Source organism: Pygocentrus nattereri, chromosome 1, assembly GCF_015220715.1.
Source record: "Pygocentrus nattereri isolate fPygNat1 chromosome 1, fPygNat1.pri, whole genome shotgun sequence".
Lineage (NCBI taxonomy): Eukaryota > Metazoa > Chordata > Actinopteri > Characiformes > Serrasalmidae > Pygocentrus > Pygocentrus nattereri.
Window position 1 is genome coordinate 12,133,951 of NC_051211.1, and position 18,258 is coordinate 12,152,208.

At 40.7% G+C, this 18,258-nt stretch overlaps 1 protein-coding gene across 1 annotated transcript; it reads right to left on the bottom strand.

Annotated features, from left to right (window-relative positions):
• Nucleotides 1–3,197: 3,197 nt before the first annotated feature.
• On the bottom strand, nt 3,198–8,445 carry si:ch73-345f18.3. The gene is made up of 4 exons (XM_017701478.2): nt 8,227–8,445; nt 5,897–5,954; nt 5,513–5,722; nt 3,198–4,442 (listed from the first exon to the last, which is right to left on the bottom strand). The coding sequence occupies exons 1-4, from the start codon at nt 8,284–8,286 to the stop codon at nt 4,072–4,074; spliced, it is 699 nt and encodes a 232-aa protein (XP_017556967.1). The 5' UTR covers nt 8,287–8,445; the 3' UTR covers nt 3,198–4,071.
• Between the last annotated feature and the right edge of the window lie 9,813 nt (nt 8,446–18,258).

Below are 18,258 nucleotides of genomic sequence, written 5' to 3' on the forward strand. Positions count from 1 at the left end.
AACATGTTAAAAATAGTACTGAAGATGGGACGTTTCCTCGCAGTCTAGACATTGAGAAGCTCTGCTGTAAACCAAAGTCATAAGCATCACTCTAAACCTAAACCTCAGCAACCCAACGGAAAATACATGGTTTTTCTTTCTGTCATACATGTACCTGAAAGCAGCACCCCTTACTTATACATTTTATTTTTACTTTATAAGTGTGACAGTAAAACAAGAAAGGGCTCAATAAACACAGAAAAAAGTGAGGCATATCTTATTTATTTATATTTATTTATACTTTATTTATAAGTAAATTTGCAGATATTCCTTACAATACAAAAGTTAGTGCAATCATTGAAGAGTGCATTAGTGTTCATTTTAGTGCCAGTACACATGGAAATTCACGCAATACATTTTGCATACAAGTGAATTAGAGATAAGAACTGATTGTCTTAAAAAAGAAAAAAAAACATAGCAAAGCATGTTCAGTGTCATGTAGGAAACCGTATGGTACAGTAAAGACTGGATTCCAAAAAAAGCTGTGAATACAGAACATAAATCACTGTAGAAGCATCACAGGCCATATTCCAGTATGTAAACTTCCTTAAGTCTGGGTCACATTTCTTTCTCCTTTGCCCGAGTTTGAATCCACATAACACAATAATCTGTGCATGTTTTTGCCAAAGTTTAACACTACTTTAAGTTTATATTTAACACAATAGTTAAAGGCATGATCCAATCAGATCTACGAGCATTGCGGTTGTGATGCAGTATTAAAAATTTTACAACTATAATTTTAGACCCTAAATCCTTCATTTCTCCTTTTGATCACTGTTGTGTCTCCATTTTTGTCATTTTTCAGTTTTTGACATAATTTTAAAATATATCTTGCCCTTGATATTGTTTGTAAATTTCATGATGAATGGACCAAAAAACAGCTCAAAATGACTTGGAAAAATGTCTGGTTCCATTGACTTACATTAAGCATAAAGTATGTTTTTTCCTTCTCTTGTAAAGTTACCATTTTGGAGATACAAGGTTTTCTTCCGACAACAGCGATATGGCTGTGCTGTTTTATATAACACATATTTAAATATTTCATATTTAATTCTTACATGACCATTTTCCAGCCTTTATTCGGATCATTATTCAAATTGGCATGGTTTTGATTTAGTTTCCATATATAGACTATATACACAGGAGAATGATGGTACATTTTAAAACATTAGCAGTTTACATACAACATCAAACGTCCTATTTAAAATAAGTCTGGAAATTTCAGTTTTCCATAATATGCTATGCATGTCCTCAAATGACTGGGTCTTTTAAAATCAAGCATAAAGTCATGAGATTATAATAAACTTCATTTAACCTTGATGGTACTATAATGACCTCTTTTTCTCCCATTTTTAGTATAATTTTGAATTTTCCCCAATGTCCCTAAATTCCCTTTTTACAGGATATCTCCAGTGACTTCATCTATCCTTGCTCAACATCCTTCATTGTCTCCAGCCTTCAGTTTTACTGTTTGTAACATGCCTTCATCAACTTTCCCTTTGGGGAATCCACGGCAAGTGCCATTCTAACACTGAATTAGCTCAGATGAAGTTTGTTAGAGGACCCTGTGAGGAATTCAGCCTGTCCCAAAGTTCTGTACTGTATGCATGCATGTGATTTCTTGTAAGCGTCCTAGTGTGTATTTCTGAAATGTGCACGAGACTACACTGAAGCCAGACAGACACGATTTCTACCCTGATTTGGTGGTCTGTGTGTGTAAGAGGGAATGAGTCAATCTTTAACTTTCCGATCCAGCTCTGGTGTGATCACAGTCTTCCCAATATTTTCAAATGTTTGATTTTTACAATTCAAAACGTTCATGATTCCTATACTGAGATGTTCAGGGTCATATGTCCACAACAGCATCTGCCAATAAGAGAGCTCGGAAAAAGAAAAATGGCAAACAGGCTACTGAGAGGTGCTGCTCACTGAACACAGGGAAATAAGATTCTTTATGATGTTTATAATGTAAAGTCAGTCTCTTTTCAAATTTAGTTCCGCTTCTAGTTTGTAGTAAATTATACAACAGTTAGTTCCGGCCACACAAGCTGATTGGTTGAGAGGCGTTTTAACTGTGCTTTTAAAATCACATTTGACCGACAGCCGATTTGGTTCAACTCTGAAGATAAGACAACACTAAATTCACAAACTGTCATCACCATTGAACAGCTTTTCAGTCGGCAGCTGTGACAGAAGAACCTGAACAACCTGGTCTGACCAAATTGGACTGAGCCATAAAACTGACCCAATAAAAAACAAAAAAAACTGTTGTGACAGTGGTGACGACAGTTTGGGTGTTTAGTGTGAGGAGCTGGAGAATGAACTGCCGGCTGTGCAGCGAGTGGGCGGAGCTCATGACTGACGTAGCAACTAGCTGCTTGTTAAGGAACCATAATTTGGCGGAAGGAACTGAACATTGAACGCCGCGTTCACGGCCAGTTTATTCATTTATTACTTTATTTAACGGTTGTATAAATGCAACAGAACACTCGAGGTAGTGTGTTATCACGAATAACATCATGGCTGTGATTATCTACAACGGCCAAATCACAGGCGTGATGTTATTCGCAATAACACATTCCCTCTCATCTTCTATTGCTTAAATATTATATTACACCTGCTTTTTGCCTTTTTCGCCTAGTGTGTTTACTTTCATGCCAAAAACACAAGACGTTCTGTAAAAGACTGACAATATCTATTTTATGCTGTACATATTCCAAATCTGTTAGATACAACACTGAAGTGATACTGGGCGAAGTATAAAATAACCCCAACCCACAGTCCAGTGCACTGGTAGTTTCGCAAATGATGAGAGATAACGTTAACATCGGCGACTTGCTGTCCCAAAAAGCTACAATACACTCACAGTCTTAACAAGTGTTTTTGACAAATTCAGAAATATGTCATGTTAGTGGGCATTTAAGAAGTCATTCAGAGTGGTCTGTCCTGAAATCGTTCATTTTAGAGAAACTGACTGAGCCAGATTTGTTCACAGTGGCAGTGAGAGGAACCAGAGTTTGATGCTTGTAACAAAGCTCCATCACAGAAAGGTATTAAATGAAAGTTATGAATATGTTGCCTGATATGTCTGAGACACTAACAATAATTCTGTAAAGGTTTTGGCCTAAAACAAATATATATATATATATATATATATATATATATATGTATATATATATCCATGATGGTTAAGTATATACAGGGTAGTGTAAGGCAAAGGAAGCTTTTTTTTTCTTAGATTTACTACTCTTTTATTATCAACATCACATATTAAAACTCAACGCAATTAAAACTAGACGCACTAGTTGATGTGGAAAGTAAATAAAATGGCTATATGTGTGTTGCAGACATTGTGACTCCTGATTTCTATCACCACCACTCAGGACTTTGTTTACATCTCAACAACTGAATTATACAGAATTTTTTTTTTTACCAATAACTGCAAGTGTGAACTTTAGGAGCAAAACCTACCTAGAAATCATAATGATCTGATACACTGTCCTTTTTCAAATCCCAAAAATCCAAAACAAAACTGTGGGGCAACACAGCACTAATTAAATATAATTTGTTATGTTTGGACTCTAAAAATAAAATTGCCTCACAAAGCTGGCGTAGTGGCAGTTGAGTTAAAACATCAACAATGTTCAAGATTTTAAAATTGTTGTTTTCTCACCACAATTTGAGGCACAATTATTATGGAAATTTTAACTCAATGCTTTGTTATTTCTGCTGAGGACAAGAGTGTTCCTACTAAAAGCTCTGCTGTTCTTTTGTTCCCTCTTGGCCTGCAACTGATCGCTTGTGGAATGGAATGGACATCATTGTAATGTAAATACAACAAAATTCATCATCTTGAATATGCAGCACAAGACTAAACAGATAAGCTTGAAACCCAAGCAAAAATACAAATGTCCAAATGGTACAATGTGAGCTTTTTCATCAACATGGTTAACCAAGTGGCCTGCTAGCTGTGTGACGGGGAAATCGATGAGGACATGCAAGGCAGTACTGATACTGAGGAAACATGTCAATTTATGGAGTGACACCAGACAGCAAGGCTGCCTCATTGAGAAGTTTCCCAGCCTCTTCCCTGTAGCGAGGGCTCAGCTCTTTAGCCCTGCGAGCCTCCCGCAGGTTCTCCTGGAGGTTTCCTCCCAGCCGCTTTTGCTCCTGGTGTGTTTTAGCTGCCTCCCTCACCTGTGCCGTCAGTGATTCCTCTGCCTTCAGAAGCCAGTTGATCATCTCCTGAAGCTTGGTGCCAACTGCCACGACGGCTTTGGCGGCTTTGCACAGCTCACTGATGTTCTCCTGTGTCCGCTGCAGCTTATCAGGCACTTCGTCCTCAGGCGTCACAACCAAGGTAAAGTCGTAGCCCTTCATCTGCAGTCTGACCTGATGCGTGTCTATCAGAATATAAAGACCACAATGAACAGACTATAACTATACAGTATTATTAGGGCTGGGCATCATTCAAAAGTTTTAGATATCTATCTACCTCATTTAGATTGATCATGATGATACTTTTTCGATACCGTCCTTTAAATTACTGAATACTGAATTTCATGAATACCGCATTAAAATAATTTAATAAACAATGGAATGTAATTTAGAAAGCCAGTCATCAGTCTAGATTTTGGATACTGATGCTGAATGACAGAACGTCATTCAAAAGTATTTGTAGGAAGAATAATTTTGTCAGAACTACAGAAGCATTTAATTTTAGAATTTTAATACCCAGCCATACACCTGAACTGGACACCTCCAAAACTACAGTCCCACACATCCATTCACTACTGAAACATAGAGTTTTAGTCCATATTGGAGACTTCTTTCAGCCATGCCCCTGCATTTTAGAGCAGGAAGTGAGACTGCATCCCTGTCCTGTTTGCTATTGCTTGTGATAGATAGATCACAACTGCTGCAATAATTAAGGTGGAACGGGAAAATTCAGACAAGAAGCTGGAGGAAAAAAGTTAAATTCATCCTCACAGTTATAACACTGGTAGTTGATAAGGAGTTTTAGGCTATCAAAATATATGTGGTAGAACATTTCGATAAGGTAGCACAACTCGCCAAAAGACCACCATAGCCCGCCTTTAGGCACCCAAGACACATTTTCAAAATCTATTTATTTGTGTAGTTTGTGTTTATTTGCTGAGAAAAGTGATAATATTTGAATTAACAAAATTTAAAGAATATTAATAATGATTTTATAGATATAAAAATAAATAATAAATAGTGATTTTCTGGATGTCAGTGTGTTTGTTTACCATTTCCAAACCTCTCCTCAGGGAAGTCCAGTATTATATGTAGTTAAAAAGCAGCTCCTGGTTTGACCAATCAGTGCTTCAGTAAATTGTGCTCATGATGTAATTGATGATATTTAGACCTTGGTTTCCAGTTTGAGAGCTGCTACTGCCATCTGGAGACAGTGGCTCATCTTTAAGAAGCTCTCCAAGAGGTTGTGCCTCACCGTGCTCGTCCTTGATCTTCTTCAGGCAGTCAGACAGGCTGTCACCGGCTAAACAGCGATAGCGGTGCATGAGAGTTTTTCTCTTCTCCTCCATACATTCATAGTGTTGCTGCTGTTTGTTGAACATTTCCGCAACGTCTGCAAAGCGCTGGTCTACATCTGGAATGCCGACGTGCCGGACAACAACATTGCCGCTTCTTTGCACCGAACCTGAGCAGGAACAGAACATTCATAATGTAACCAGGCAGCCTTGACAACTGATACTTTTCAAATCTTTTCAAAAGTTAATGTAGGTTTATATCATAAAAGGTGTCACTTAGCCTTATGAATGTCACCCTTCAGTAAAGTGTTACTCAATATCCATCTTTTAAAAACCACACTGACCATTAGAAGGTGGACGAGACTGTCTTGCCGACTCTGGTTCCCCAATCAAAGGCTCTCTCTGGAAAAAGAGACCATTTAAACCACATTCATCCAGAAAGTAGCATTTGAATTAGCTAAGATGCTACATTTAGCCTACATTTAGAGTTTGGGTTTCTATGCATGTGACAAATGTTAGCTTGCTGTTATGTAGTGCAGTCTCTAAGTAACTGGACAGGGGCAGTCATTTCTCGGACAGCCAGTGCATCATTAGTCCACACAAGAGAGCTAACAAGCAGTCGAGAGTTCTAAATGTGGCATTAACATCTGCAGATATTGGGGTCTCATTGTTGGGTAAACAATCTGACGGACCACAAAAGACCACAGTAGTGGATTTCAGGCAGATTAAGTAAATCAGGAACAGAAACCAGGATGCAGGCACAGATACATCAGAGCGATGTATCTGCCATAAAGAGCACTAGCATGATCAGAGGGTTTAACCACAAAATGCAAACTACAGATAAGCTTCAAAGAACAGAAATGACAGGATAAACGGGATAAACCTCTATTATGATAAGAAAAATACAATAATAAGCTTGTTCCAGTTTTGGACAATGTCTTAAGGACAATATGTCAAAGATGGACATGTATCAGTGAGGAAAGTGGAACAGTGGTAGGGCCTGAGTGACTGCCTGTGGAACTAGCTCACTAATGTTTGCTGACAAATTTGCTGACATAGCTAAAATATATGCCTGACAAAGTAACACTGAGAATAACACTGACAGATTGTAGATTTCAGACTGTCTTCTAATGGAATTCCAGCCAATTACACTGGCAGAGAAAAAGTACCTATCAGGTAAATTTTAGTCCCCAAGGCATAAACAATGTAAATGTATCCTCAAAAGTACAACATGGACCATGGGCTGAAATGATATACTTTAAAATGAGTTTAAAGGTAAACTAGATCCACTTTCCCAGATTAAAGGTGAATATTTGTACCTTTTCTTTCAAATACCTTTCAACTGAACTATTTCAAGTGAAAAAAAGCCTGGAATCAAGTTAGGGAGCACAGAATCTATTAAAATATAACTGCAATGAAATATGGTATATAATTATGTTCCCTAAGTAGAGGTACTAAAGACGTACCCTTGACGGTACCATCTAGGTGATTGCATTTGTGCCCTGAAAGGTACTTTTCTTTCTGACAGTAAACTAGACATTCACATTAACCTTGCAGAAGTGCAGACGTGAGCATCAGAATGGGGAAGAAAGGTGATTTAAGGGACTTTGAATGTGCAAATGGTTTTATTTACACTGTTAGAAATTAAGGTTCTGTGCAGCTACATTTTTCAAAGGTACAGCAGTAGTTTTTAGGTCCAGTTGTGTACCTTAAATACGTTCTTCCAGGTGAAAAGTACATATTTGTACAGTTTCATAACCGACTGTTCTAAAACAAAGTAAAAAGTAAATATGTAATATGTAAATATGGGCTGGAGAACCGGTCCTGTGACCGGACGTTCGCCGGTTTGATCCTTAGTGCTGATGGTACGTGACTGAAGTGCCCTTGAGCAAGGCACCTAACCCCCAACTGCTTCCCGGGCACTGTGGACAGGGCTGCCCACCGCTCCAGTTAAGTGTGCTTACTGCCCCCTACTATGTGTGTGCTCACTAGTGAGTATGTGGTATTTCACTTCACGGATGTGTTAAATGTGGAGGTGAAATTTCCCCATTGTGGGACTAATAAGGGTCACTTAATATCATTAAAATGGATAATGGTTGAGTTATGTTCCCTGACTAAAGGTACTGAGATGTACCCTTGAGGGTCCCACCCCAGTGACAGTTTCATACCGTTCTTTCTGAGAGTGTAGAACACCTGGTTCTAAACAGAACCATTGCCTTTACTAAAGAACCCTGAAAGAACTATGTTTTTAACGTGTATGCTTTTAAAACAAACTGCTCCTCCACCCACTGCGCCACGCTGTGCTCGGTTTGATGACAGTGGACATGTGACGAGTCAGGGTCGCTCTCGCTGCAACAGGTGCGTCAAAAAGCATGCAGTCCGGCGTCGCTGCGCTGCTAACAGGCGACCTGTTCGGAGGGGGCAGTTGATCTGTAGTGCTGGGGAACGCTCCCCCACCCAGACCCCCTCATGACCTACTTTTCCTCCAAGTTCGCTGAAAGCAACAACAACAAAAGCACCGAGCTGACTCAGACTCATTCGAGCTGCTTCACCTCCGCTCCGCTGCCTCGAACTCCTAAGTCACCTGCAAGGGGCTTTCGAGTCACCAACCGCTTGGAAAAGTTCTGCCTTGCTCTACTAGACTTCACCAGATATGCTCAGGTGAGGGTCTTACCTCTTCAGGAGAAGAACCAGTCTGACAGCAGCAGAACCACCGCCACCAGCTCTCCTCCATGGTGGTGGTTTTCAGGGAAAGTCGAGCCGGACTGCGAAAAGAAGAGAAACCTGCCCGTTCGCGGTGACGTCACGAGTCATGAGGCCCTCACTGCAGCGGAATTCACTGTGAAGCTCGTCACTGTCCACTAAACCCCAGCTCACAGTCCAGACCGCGACACTAGGGTCACTTGTGTAGTTTCGCTTTTTAATCACTTTTCTTTTATGTATTTTCTATCGACTATTTTTGTACTTTTAATAGTCACCGTTCACTGAAATCGACAGTGCTCTGTGAACTGTGTGAAGCAGAACAGAGTAAACTGTTCTATCTGGCTGTTCCCACGTCAGAGTTTACATAGATGTGATGGACTTAAAGGGGAACCCCACGGACTTTTCAAAATTTCAGTCTGATTAAATGGTTAACGTCAAAACAGTCATTCGGAGTGTTTGTTGTGAAATGCTCTGTTCTTGAAAACGTACTGAGTCAGAATGCTTCTCAGTGGCGGTGGTAGGAACCAGACGTCTGAAGAGTTTCTGAAGTGGTTATGAATGTTCCGCCCGATGCCTGTGACGAGGCCCAAAGCGTATTTCACCCAGTTTATTTTAACCTATTCATGGTGGAGGGGTTTATGAAAGGTGTTCTAAGGCAAAATAGTCTCCAAAATATTTTTTTCCTTTTACTATACATAATATATACAAACCCACAAGAGAACTGTAGGTCCACTGGTTGTTTTTGACAGTAAGTAAAATGGTTATATTTGTGTCGTAGACAGGGCGACCCCTGGTTCCCATCACCACCACTGAAAAGGAATGTGAGTCAGTAAGTTTTTCCACAAATGAACCATTTGACATCAAACCACTCTCAATTACTGTGTTTATATCTCAGCCACTGAATTGTGCAGACGTTCTGAGTAATCGGTGAAATTCCTCTTTAATGTAAGTCCAGCCTACAGCTGTAGAGGGCGCCACTAAAACACAAAAAGGATTCAATTCAAGGATTCAAGGAGATTTTATTGTCATTCGCATCACATGGTACATGAGGTGGAACGAAATTAAGATCTCGTGGTCCAGTTTACACCCAAGAGCTGTTATTAAAATAGATAAATATAAGGTAAGGTACTGAGGTTATGAATTAAAGGGCCCTAATCCTCCATTTATATATACACGTACATGCATGAGGTTTATCACATCAAACTCATTTTATTTGAAAAGTTCATTTTTCCATGATATAGCACGATATAGGCCTCATATATTGTCTCAAATTCTAAATATGATGTGTAATCACACTTAATATAAATAAATGATATGAAATACATGGTGTAATAAATGTACACAGCACATTATTGAAATGCTATGCCAAGACTCATTGCTTTAAAAAAGTTTTACTAGATTATCCAATTTCACATTCTGGTTTGTGCTTCATGTGCCCCCCCCCAAGTTTGGACCAAAACACAGGTTCTAGACCCCCACTTCCCAGCACTGAACTCTGACATTCTCAGGGACTGTCACACATCCATCACTTTCTGCTACGCACTCATCACTTTAACTGCCCCATAAGCTCAGTCTAACTGCACTATTGTTTATATTTGCACTATTTACTCCCACAGACCCTAATCTGTATGTGCCTTATGTCCCTTTAGTGTTCATTTCAGGGCGTTCTTATATTTATATATATATTTTCTTATTCTATTTTTCTCCAATTAATGTTTATTTGTACTCTTAGTGCTTTTTTAGTGTCTATTTAAATTCACACTTTTCCTGTTTACCGTCTATTTAATGTCATTGCTACACCTGAGAGTAACGCAGTTTAGCTCACTGTATGTCCTGTGCGTGTGGGAGTATTGACAATAAAGCTGACTTGACTTAATGAAAGTCACACTTCGAGCAGTAGAGGGCGCTACTGCACCACATTAGGTGCTCAAAATCGCCGCAGACTCTGAAAACCGTCTGACGTCACACCCACAATACTTGCGCATAAAACATGATTGACATTTCAAGCCTGCTCTGTCTGATGTAAAAAATAAATAAATTACATCTGCTGATGGGTCTGACGTCATGTTACTGAGGTGATATGAGAGGGAGTGCAAAGGTCTGCCATAAACCACAGTGAAGGACATTTATTGCCTCATTAGACGACTGGACCTTTGCAATGGTGTTGTTGTGTTTGTCTGTATAGCATGCATACGGGTCAAACGAGGCTTTCAAAATGATGATTTAAAAAGGACATGATGTAATTTTAGTGTCTGTACGAATACCTTCAGTGTTGTTTATATTTGTTTCATAGCTTTTATCATTGTACACGCATTTTAAACAAGATAATCAATTCATGTCTGAACTGGGTATAAACTGGTCTTTGTACAGTGCTGTGAAAAAGTATTTGCCCCCTCCAGACTTCCTCTATTTTTGCATATATGTCACACTAAATGATGTCCTGTAAGACAGGATGAACATGAGAAAACAGGTTTTAAATGCTTGTTCCCTTGGAAGTGAAAAAAAAAAACACCTATATCAACCTGTAAAGAAAGAAACTTAATTACTGGTTGTGTCACCTTTTAACTGGAGATCAGTCTTTCTCATTACTGTGAAGGAGATTTGGTCCACTCTCCTTTGCAAAATTGCTTTCGTTCAGCCAAACTGGAGGGCTTTTGAGTATGAGGTGCTCATTTTAAGATCCTGCCACAACATCTCAATGGGATTCAAGTCAGGATTTTGACTAGGCCGCTCCAAACCTTACTTTTCTGCTTTTGAGCCATTCAGAGGTAGGCTTGCTCTTGTGCTTCAGGTCACTTTCTTGCTGCATAACTCAGTTGCGTTTGAGCATCAGTTCACCTCTTCAGGGTCAGTTCTCTGCAGGATTTTCTGGGAGAGAACAGAATTCATGGTTCTGTCAATTATGGAAAGTCCCCCAGGCCCTGAAGTAGCAAAGCATCCTTGCACCGTCGCACTACCACCGCCGTGTTTAACTGCTGGTATGATATTCTTGCTGTGGAATAGCTTTACATCAGATTTAATGGGACTACAGCTTTCCAAAAATTTCCACTTCTGACTTGTCAGTGCACATATCATTATTTCTTGGCAAGTGTGAGTCAAACTTTTATGTTCCTCTTGGTTTTTGCTTTGTAACTCTCCCATTTTTGCCCACTCTCCTCTGTTAGTGGAGTCTTGGATGCTGACATTATCTGTGATGAGCGAGGTCTTCAGCTTCTTAGATGTTCGTCTGGGTTCTTTGTGACTTCCTGGATGAGTCATCTCTGTGATCTTAGAGGAGTTTTGGTAGGCCAGCCAGTTCTGGAAAGATTCATCACTGTTCCAAGTTTACTCCTTTTAGAGATAATGGCTCTCACTGTGGTTCGTTGGAGTTCCAGAGCCTCAGAAATAGCTGTGCAACCTTGTAATCTGGCCTTGTAATTGTGCTGCTTGTTGAGAGCTTTTAGCCTCCTTCACTTTGCTGAAGAGGTTCTATTTAAGAGATGAGGAGATTCAGTAAGGCTGGCAGTAATCAATCAAATCTACTTTAATTGATCTCAATTATCAAGTGAATTTGATTAGTTGGTTGATTAAGTAAATTTGGTGAATTGGTCGATTGAGCAGGTCTTTACATTTTCACACATCTGTTCAAACTTTTGTCCTGAGGCTCAATTTCATATGTGATAAATGAAGAGTATTAACACATTTTCACAGTCCCACCACTTGACTCAGCAAACTGAACCAGCGTAAACAATGACTTAAAACTGACTATTTGTGATAGGGCTACTGCCCTTGGTATTGCCTCATGAAGTTCATTTGGGGTCATCTTTATGATGCAATTCTCTGCCCACTCTTTCTTTAATAGCATGCCATAATAAAAGTCCTTTGCTTTTGCTTGTGCCATGTAACATGTTAGGAAACTGGAATTTACAGACAAAAGCTTTGCAGTTAGTATTTTGTTTTTAAATGTTTTAAAAAAAGAACCATGCCAGATTATTTTATTTAGAATTTTCCATGAATATACCATTTGATAGTTTAGTTAATCCTCATATATGCCATGTTTTTGTAAAATTATTTCAAAGGAATATAATGAACTTGGAGACAAAAATGCACATCATGTCATTGACCCTGAATTAACATATCTAACAAATGTTAATAAAGCTGATTAACATCGTAGCTGATTAACATTAAAGGGGTTAGATATGTTAATTCAGCTTTAAATCACTTTGCAAGCCTCCAGAGAGCTGCTGTTTTGGTGTTTTATCACGTGTAAACACTCATACCTTCGAAAGGTTTAGGCTTTTCGACACCTGCTCATCCAATGTTTCTTCATCCTTTGCTAAAAAAACTTTCCTGCAAAGGCTTTATACTAGATCGGAACATTGCTGTGCGGATTTGATTGTATTCAGCCACAAGAGCATTAGTGAGGTCAGGTACTGATATTGCATGATTAGTTCAGGATCACAAATCCCACTCCAACTCATGCTGGGGGGCTTTATCCCCCTCCAGATGACGCGTGTCTTTGTGCATGGTGACATGAGGCTCATGTGCAGCTGCTCCAGAGCATCCCATTCTACTGAGCAATTCTATGGAGTTTACACAAACTGCATGTGTGCAGTTGAACACTGTATCAGCAATGGATACTGCTTGTATACTTGGATACTTTTAGTCTCCTTGAAGGGGAATTCCACCAATCTTTCATAATTTCTGCAGAATTAAAAGGTTAACATGTAAACAGTCATTCTGAGTGGTTTGGTATGAAATGCTCTGTTCTAGAGAAACTTACCGAGCCAGAATTGTTCACAGTGTTGGTGATAGGAACCAGACATCTGAAGACTTTAACAACTCTAAAAGCTCCCTCACAGAAAGTTTTTCCATGAAATAGTAACCAATATGCTGCCTGGTGCCTGAGACATTGTTTTAAAATTAGTTTGGATATAAGCTTTTGGTTTAAAAAGTAATATACTTTTTCTATTCATTCACAGTGGAATGCTTCAGGGCATGAACGCCCCCAAAGAAAACACCTTTTCCTCCAAATTTATCACTATTTCACCATTATCACCATTATATACAATTGAACGCACATATCTGAACACCCCCCAGTCCAGTTACATATTTTGTTGATTTTCTAATTAAAGATAACAGGGAACAAACTTATGGCATGTTCTGCACATTTTAGAGCACAATTTTTATGTATTTGCTGAACTGAACAAAACAAATGGGCCTTTTGCACAAGTCACATTTTCTGTTTGAAAAACAGGGTAAAGGTGGAATCATAAATTTTGCAGAGAGATTGACTAGTACCGGGCCCCACTGGTGACATTCTGTATGAATAAAACAAGATAGTTAGGTCATGGCCACGACTTAGTAAGTCATGGGAACAAGATTCTAATGTGTGGCCACAACTTAGTAAGTCATGGGAACGAGATTCTAATGTGTGGAAATGACTAAGTAAGTAATAGGAACAAGATTCTAATGTGTGGCCACGAGTAAGGCGTGATGGCGTTCCCATGTCTTACTAAATCGTGGCCACACATTAGAATCTCCTTCCCGTGCCTTACTAAGTCGTGGCCACACATTAGAATCTCCTTCCCGTGCCTTACTAAGTCGTGGCCACACATTAGAATCTCCTTCCCATGCCTTACTAAGTCGTGGCCACACATTAGAATCTCCTTCCCTTGCCTTACTAAGTCAAGGCATAGCCACGCATTATTTTTATTTATATGGGCTGTCAGCAGCAGGGCTCCATAGACTACAGTTAGTAAGTGTAGAACTATATAGCAAGCGGAGCTGATCAAATGGACAATGAAGGTAGAAAAAAGGTGGGTGTACCTAATAAAGTGCTCAGAGCTTTTGTGCTGCAGACACCGTGACCCCTGGTTCACCCCCACTGGGTGGCTTAGCTTGTCTAGGTGGGAGCATTTCACACCAAACCAACTGTCTTTGCATCTCAACCACTGATGTTGGGGCAGTCGTGGGCTGGAGGTTAGGGAACTGGCCCTGTGACCGGAAGGTTGCTGGTTTGATCCCCAGTACCGACAGTCCATGACTGAGGTGTCCTTGAGCAAGACTCCTAACCCCCAATTGCTCCCTGGGTCCTGCGGATAGGGCTGCCCACTGCTCCGGGCAAGTTTGCTCACTGCCCCCTAGTGTATGTATGGGGTGTTTCATTTCACGGATGGGTTAAATGCGGAGGTGGGATTAAAAAAGTATCACTGAACTTGTGCAGAAAATTTGAAAAACCGGTGGAATTCCCCTTTAAGCTTCCCTGTTGGTCTCGCGTTAGTAGCGGAGTCTACCCGTCTTTATCTCCTTCTTCTCAGGCGCACTGAGTCAACGGCTGCATGCAGTCATGCTTCCAAACACGTCCCCGGTGCCAAGAAAGTGCCGGCGCGGCTCGGAGGACAGCGAGCTAAACAATGCTTAAGCAGCTGTTTGTAATTTGCGTTTTATGTGGCGCTCGGCAACTCGGCTACCTGCTGTGAACGCGCGCCTCTGTGATTTCCTCTCCTCCCGCGCAGCGCGCGCTCCCCTGCACCGTATCATTTCGCTGTCATCGAAGGAGTCGTTAAAGCTGCGCGCGCTAATGGGAGCGCTCGGGGAATAAAGAAGTATTGACGGACGGAAAGCGCCTCGGGAGGGCCAGCCACTGTCTCCGGATGCAGGTGCTCGTGCTGACAAACACGAGGGGGGAGACAAGCGGCCCGCTAGGTGCCAACCGAGCAGAAACATGGCAACAGAACTCAGGGAGTCGCGCGAGCAAGAAAGACGCGCGTGAAACCAAAACAAGCGAGCACGCGCCAAGCCGAGCAACGCACAAGCAGACCACGCGTGCCGACTGGCCACGTGCAGAGCTGCGGACTGAAAAGCGCAAACCACGCGGCTCGGGTCTGAGACTCTGCTGATGAGGGTTCTTCAAGGGTTCCTTAGTAAAGGGAACGGTTCTGTTTACAACCACGACTTGTAAACTCCATTCGCATGCTTGAAGGGTTCTTTGCATGGTGAGCTGGTTCTTCAGATTGATGGACAATGTGTTGTGTAGGGATCTTTATAGCACCAAAAAGGGTTCTGTTATTGTTATGCCGTCAACCCTTTTTGGTGCTAAACGCTCAAAATAGCACTGAAAGGGTTCCTCTTTTGTTACAAGCTTCATATTGTTGTAACGACGGCAGAACCATGTTTGGTGCTCCACACAACCATTTCCAAAAAGGTTCTATAGAACCACATACAGCATGTTCTTTAGCAATCTGAAGAGCCTTTTCACCATGCAAAGAACCATTTAAGCACGAAAACGGTTCCACTTAGAAGTCATGGTTCTATTTAGAACCATTCCCTTTAAGGAATTCTTGAAGAACCATCTTTTTTGTGTGTGTGTACATACATATAAACACTCACCAAGCACTTTATAAGGAACACATGTTCTAAACTCCATTCGCATGCTTTGCAATGGAGGATGTAACAAGCTTGTAACAATACAAGAGCCCTTTTTGGTGCCATACACTTATGAAAAAGAACCTTTATAGAACCTTTTTGAAAATGGTTGTGAATAGCATCAACAAGTTCTGTTGTTACAGGCTTGACATTGTTGTGACAATGGCAGAAACCTGTTTGGTGCTACATAGAACATTTTTCAAAAAGGTTCTATGCAGAACCATGTACAACATGTTCTCCGTCAATCTGAAGAAGCATTTCACCATGTAAAGAACAAATAGAAAAAATGACAAAATGTCCAATGAAAAAATGTCCTATAAAGAACTCCCTTAACTAAAAAATCCTTGGAGAACCATCCCTTTTAAGAATTTACATACATCTATACACTCACTGAGCACTTTAGGAACACTGTACTAATACTGGGTAGGGCCTCCTTTTGCTCTGGAAACAGCCTCAGTTCTTCATGGCATGGATTCCAAAAGATGTGGGAGACATTCTTTTGAGATTCTGTTCCATGTTGACTTTAAAGGTGCTCTTTCATATGTGCAAATCTCCCATTCTACCACATCTCAGAGGAGTTCTGTTGGATTGAGATCCGGTGACTGGGAAGGCCACTAAACACTGAACCCCTTGTCATGTTCATCAAACCAGTTTGAGATGACTTGCTTTATTGTCATGCTGATAGTAGCCATCAGAAGATGGTAAATGGTGGCCATGAAGGGAATGCTGTTGTAGCCCCTCACATTTCTGCAAATATGTTATTATATCTTTTCATGGGACAACACTATAGAAATTAAACTTGGATATAACAAAGTAATCAGTGTACAGCTTGTGTAGCCATATAGATTTACTGTCCTCGGAAAGAACTCAACACCCAGCCATTAATAGCATTCCAGATGTGAATGGGGAGCAGGGCTGTTAAATTTGGTGTTTTGGGTACATTTCGTTTATACTGGCCACTGGGTATTCAACATGGCACCACACGGCAAAGAACTCTTTGAGGATGTGAGAAATAGAATTGGTGCTCTCCACAAAGACGCCTAGGCTATAAAAAGATTGCTAACACCCTGAAACTGAGTTATAGCATGGTGGCCATGGACATACAATGGTTTTCCAGGACAGGTTACACTCGGAACAGGCCTCGCCAGGGTCGACCAAAGAATGTGAGTCCACATCTTCAGCGTCATATCCAGAGGTTGGCTTCAAAAAATAGACGCATGAGTGCTGCCAGCATTGCTGCAGAGGTTGAAGAAGAGGGAGGTACAGCCTGTCTGTGCTCAGACCATACTGCCAAATGCATCGACTCGGTTTACATGGCTGTCATCCTAGAAGGAAGCCTCTTCTGAGGCTGATACACAATAAAGCCTGGAAACAGTTTGCTGAAGATAAGCAGTCCAAGAACATGGATTACTGGAACCATGTCTTGTGGTCTGACAAGACCAGGATAAACTTGTTTGGCTCAGATGGTGTCCAGCGTGTGTAGTGGGGCCCTGGTGAGGAGCGCCAAGACAACTGTCTCTTGCCTGCAGTCAAGCATGGTGGTGGTAGCATCATGGTCTGGAGCTCCAGGAGTGCTGCCAGCACTGGGGAGCTGCGGTTCACTGAGGGAAACATGAATTCCAACATGTACTATGACCTTCTGAAGCAGAGAATGATCTCTTCCCTTCGGAAACTGCGCCGCATGGCAGTTTTCCAACTCGATAATGACCCCAAACACACCTCCAAGAGGACAACTGCCTTGCTGAAGGTAAAGATGATGGACTGACGAAGTATGTCTCCAGACCTAAACCCAACTGAGCACCTGTGGGGCATCCTCAATCGGAAGGAGGAGGAGTGCAAGGTGTCTAACATCCACCAGCTCATTGATGTCATCATGGAGGAGTGGAAGAGGATTTCAGTAGCAACCTTTGCAGTTGTGCTACAATGGCAGAGTGCTACACAATGACAATGTACACAATGCACCAACCTCTCTTATTTAAAAAGACAGAGGAACAATATATTTTTTTCATGTTATGGGCCCTTTAATTAAGGCCAAAAGATTAGCAGAAAAGAAAACAGGCAGTTCAGTTTACTGCACCAATTCTTATGTAAAGGTTGTTACAAGGTTGTTATTTAAACATTGCAATGAATCTAGATCTAGCACTAGGAAAAGATAAGCAACCGCCTAAGGCCCCCCCATTAGCCAAGGGCCCCATGAAAATACAATTTAGATAAACTGCATGTGCTGATGTTAAATAACCTATTCTGAATTATCTATAGATTTTAAAAAGAGCTGTTCTTTTCAATTTTAGTGTTTGTTTTCAGTAACTGCAATGCAGCCCCACCCCTTGTCATGATCATAACAGACTATTCCATGTTATTACATGAAGACACAACCACATAAAGACAGACTGGTATGAACAAGGGACAATTAAGGGATAATTTACATTACATTATCATTTAAATTGTATGCTTCCATAGAGCAGCACATAACACCAGTGTTAATGTTATTGTAGAAAAAAGTTTATAATTACTTCTCTCGAAATGTAATAGGATTGTGTTACTTATTGCCTCCTGGAAAATAGTAATCTCATTACTCATGACTTTACCTTTCACT

Bases quoted from the DNA above. Each gene is read 5' to 3' on its own strand.
- si:ch73-345f18.3 (XM_017701478.2), bottom strand. From the start codon at position 8,286: ATGGAGGAGAGCTGGTGGCGGTGGTTCTGCTGCTGTCAGACTGGTTCT. The intron at 5,955-8,226 runs GTAAGACCCTCA...CTCTTTTTCCAG, and splicing joins CTGGTTCTTCTCCTGAAGAG to AGAGAGCCTTTGATTGGGGA. The intron at 4,443-5,512 runs GTGAGGCACAAC...ATATTCTGATAG, and splicing joins GAAGATCAAGGACGAGCACG to ACACGCATCAGGTCAGACTG.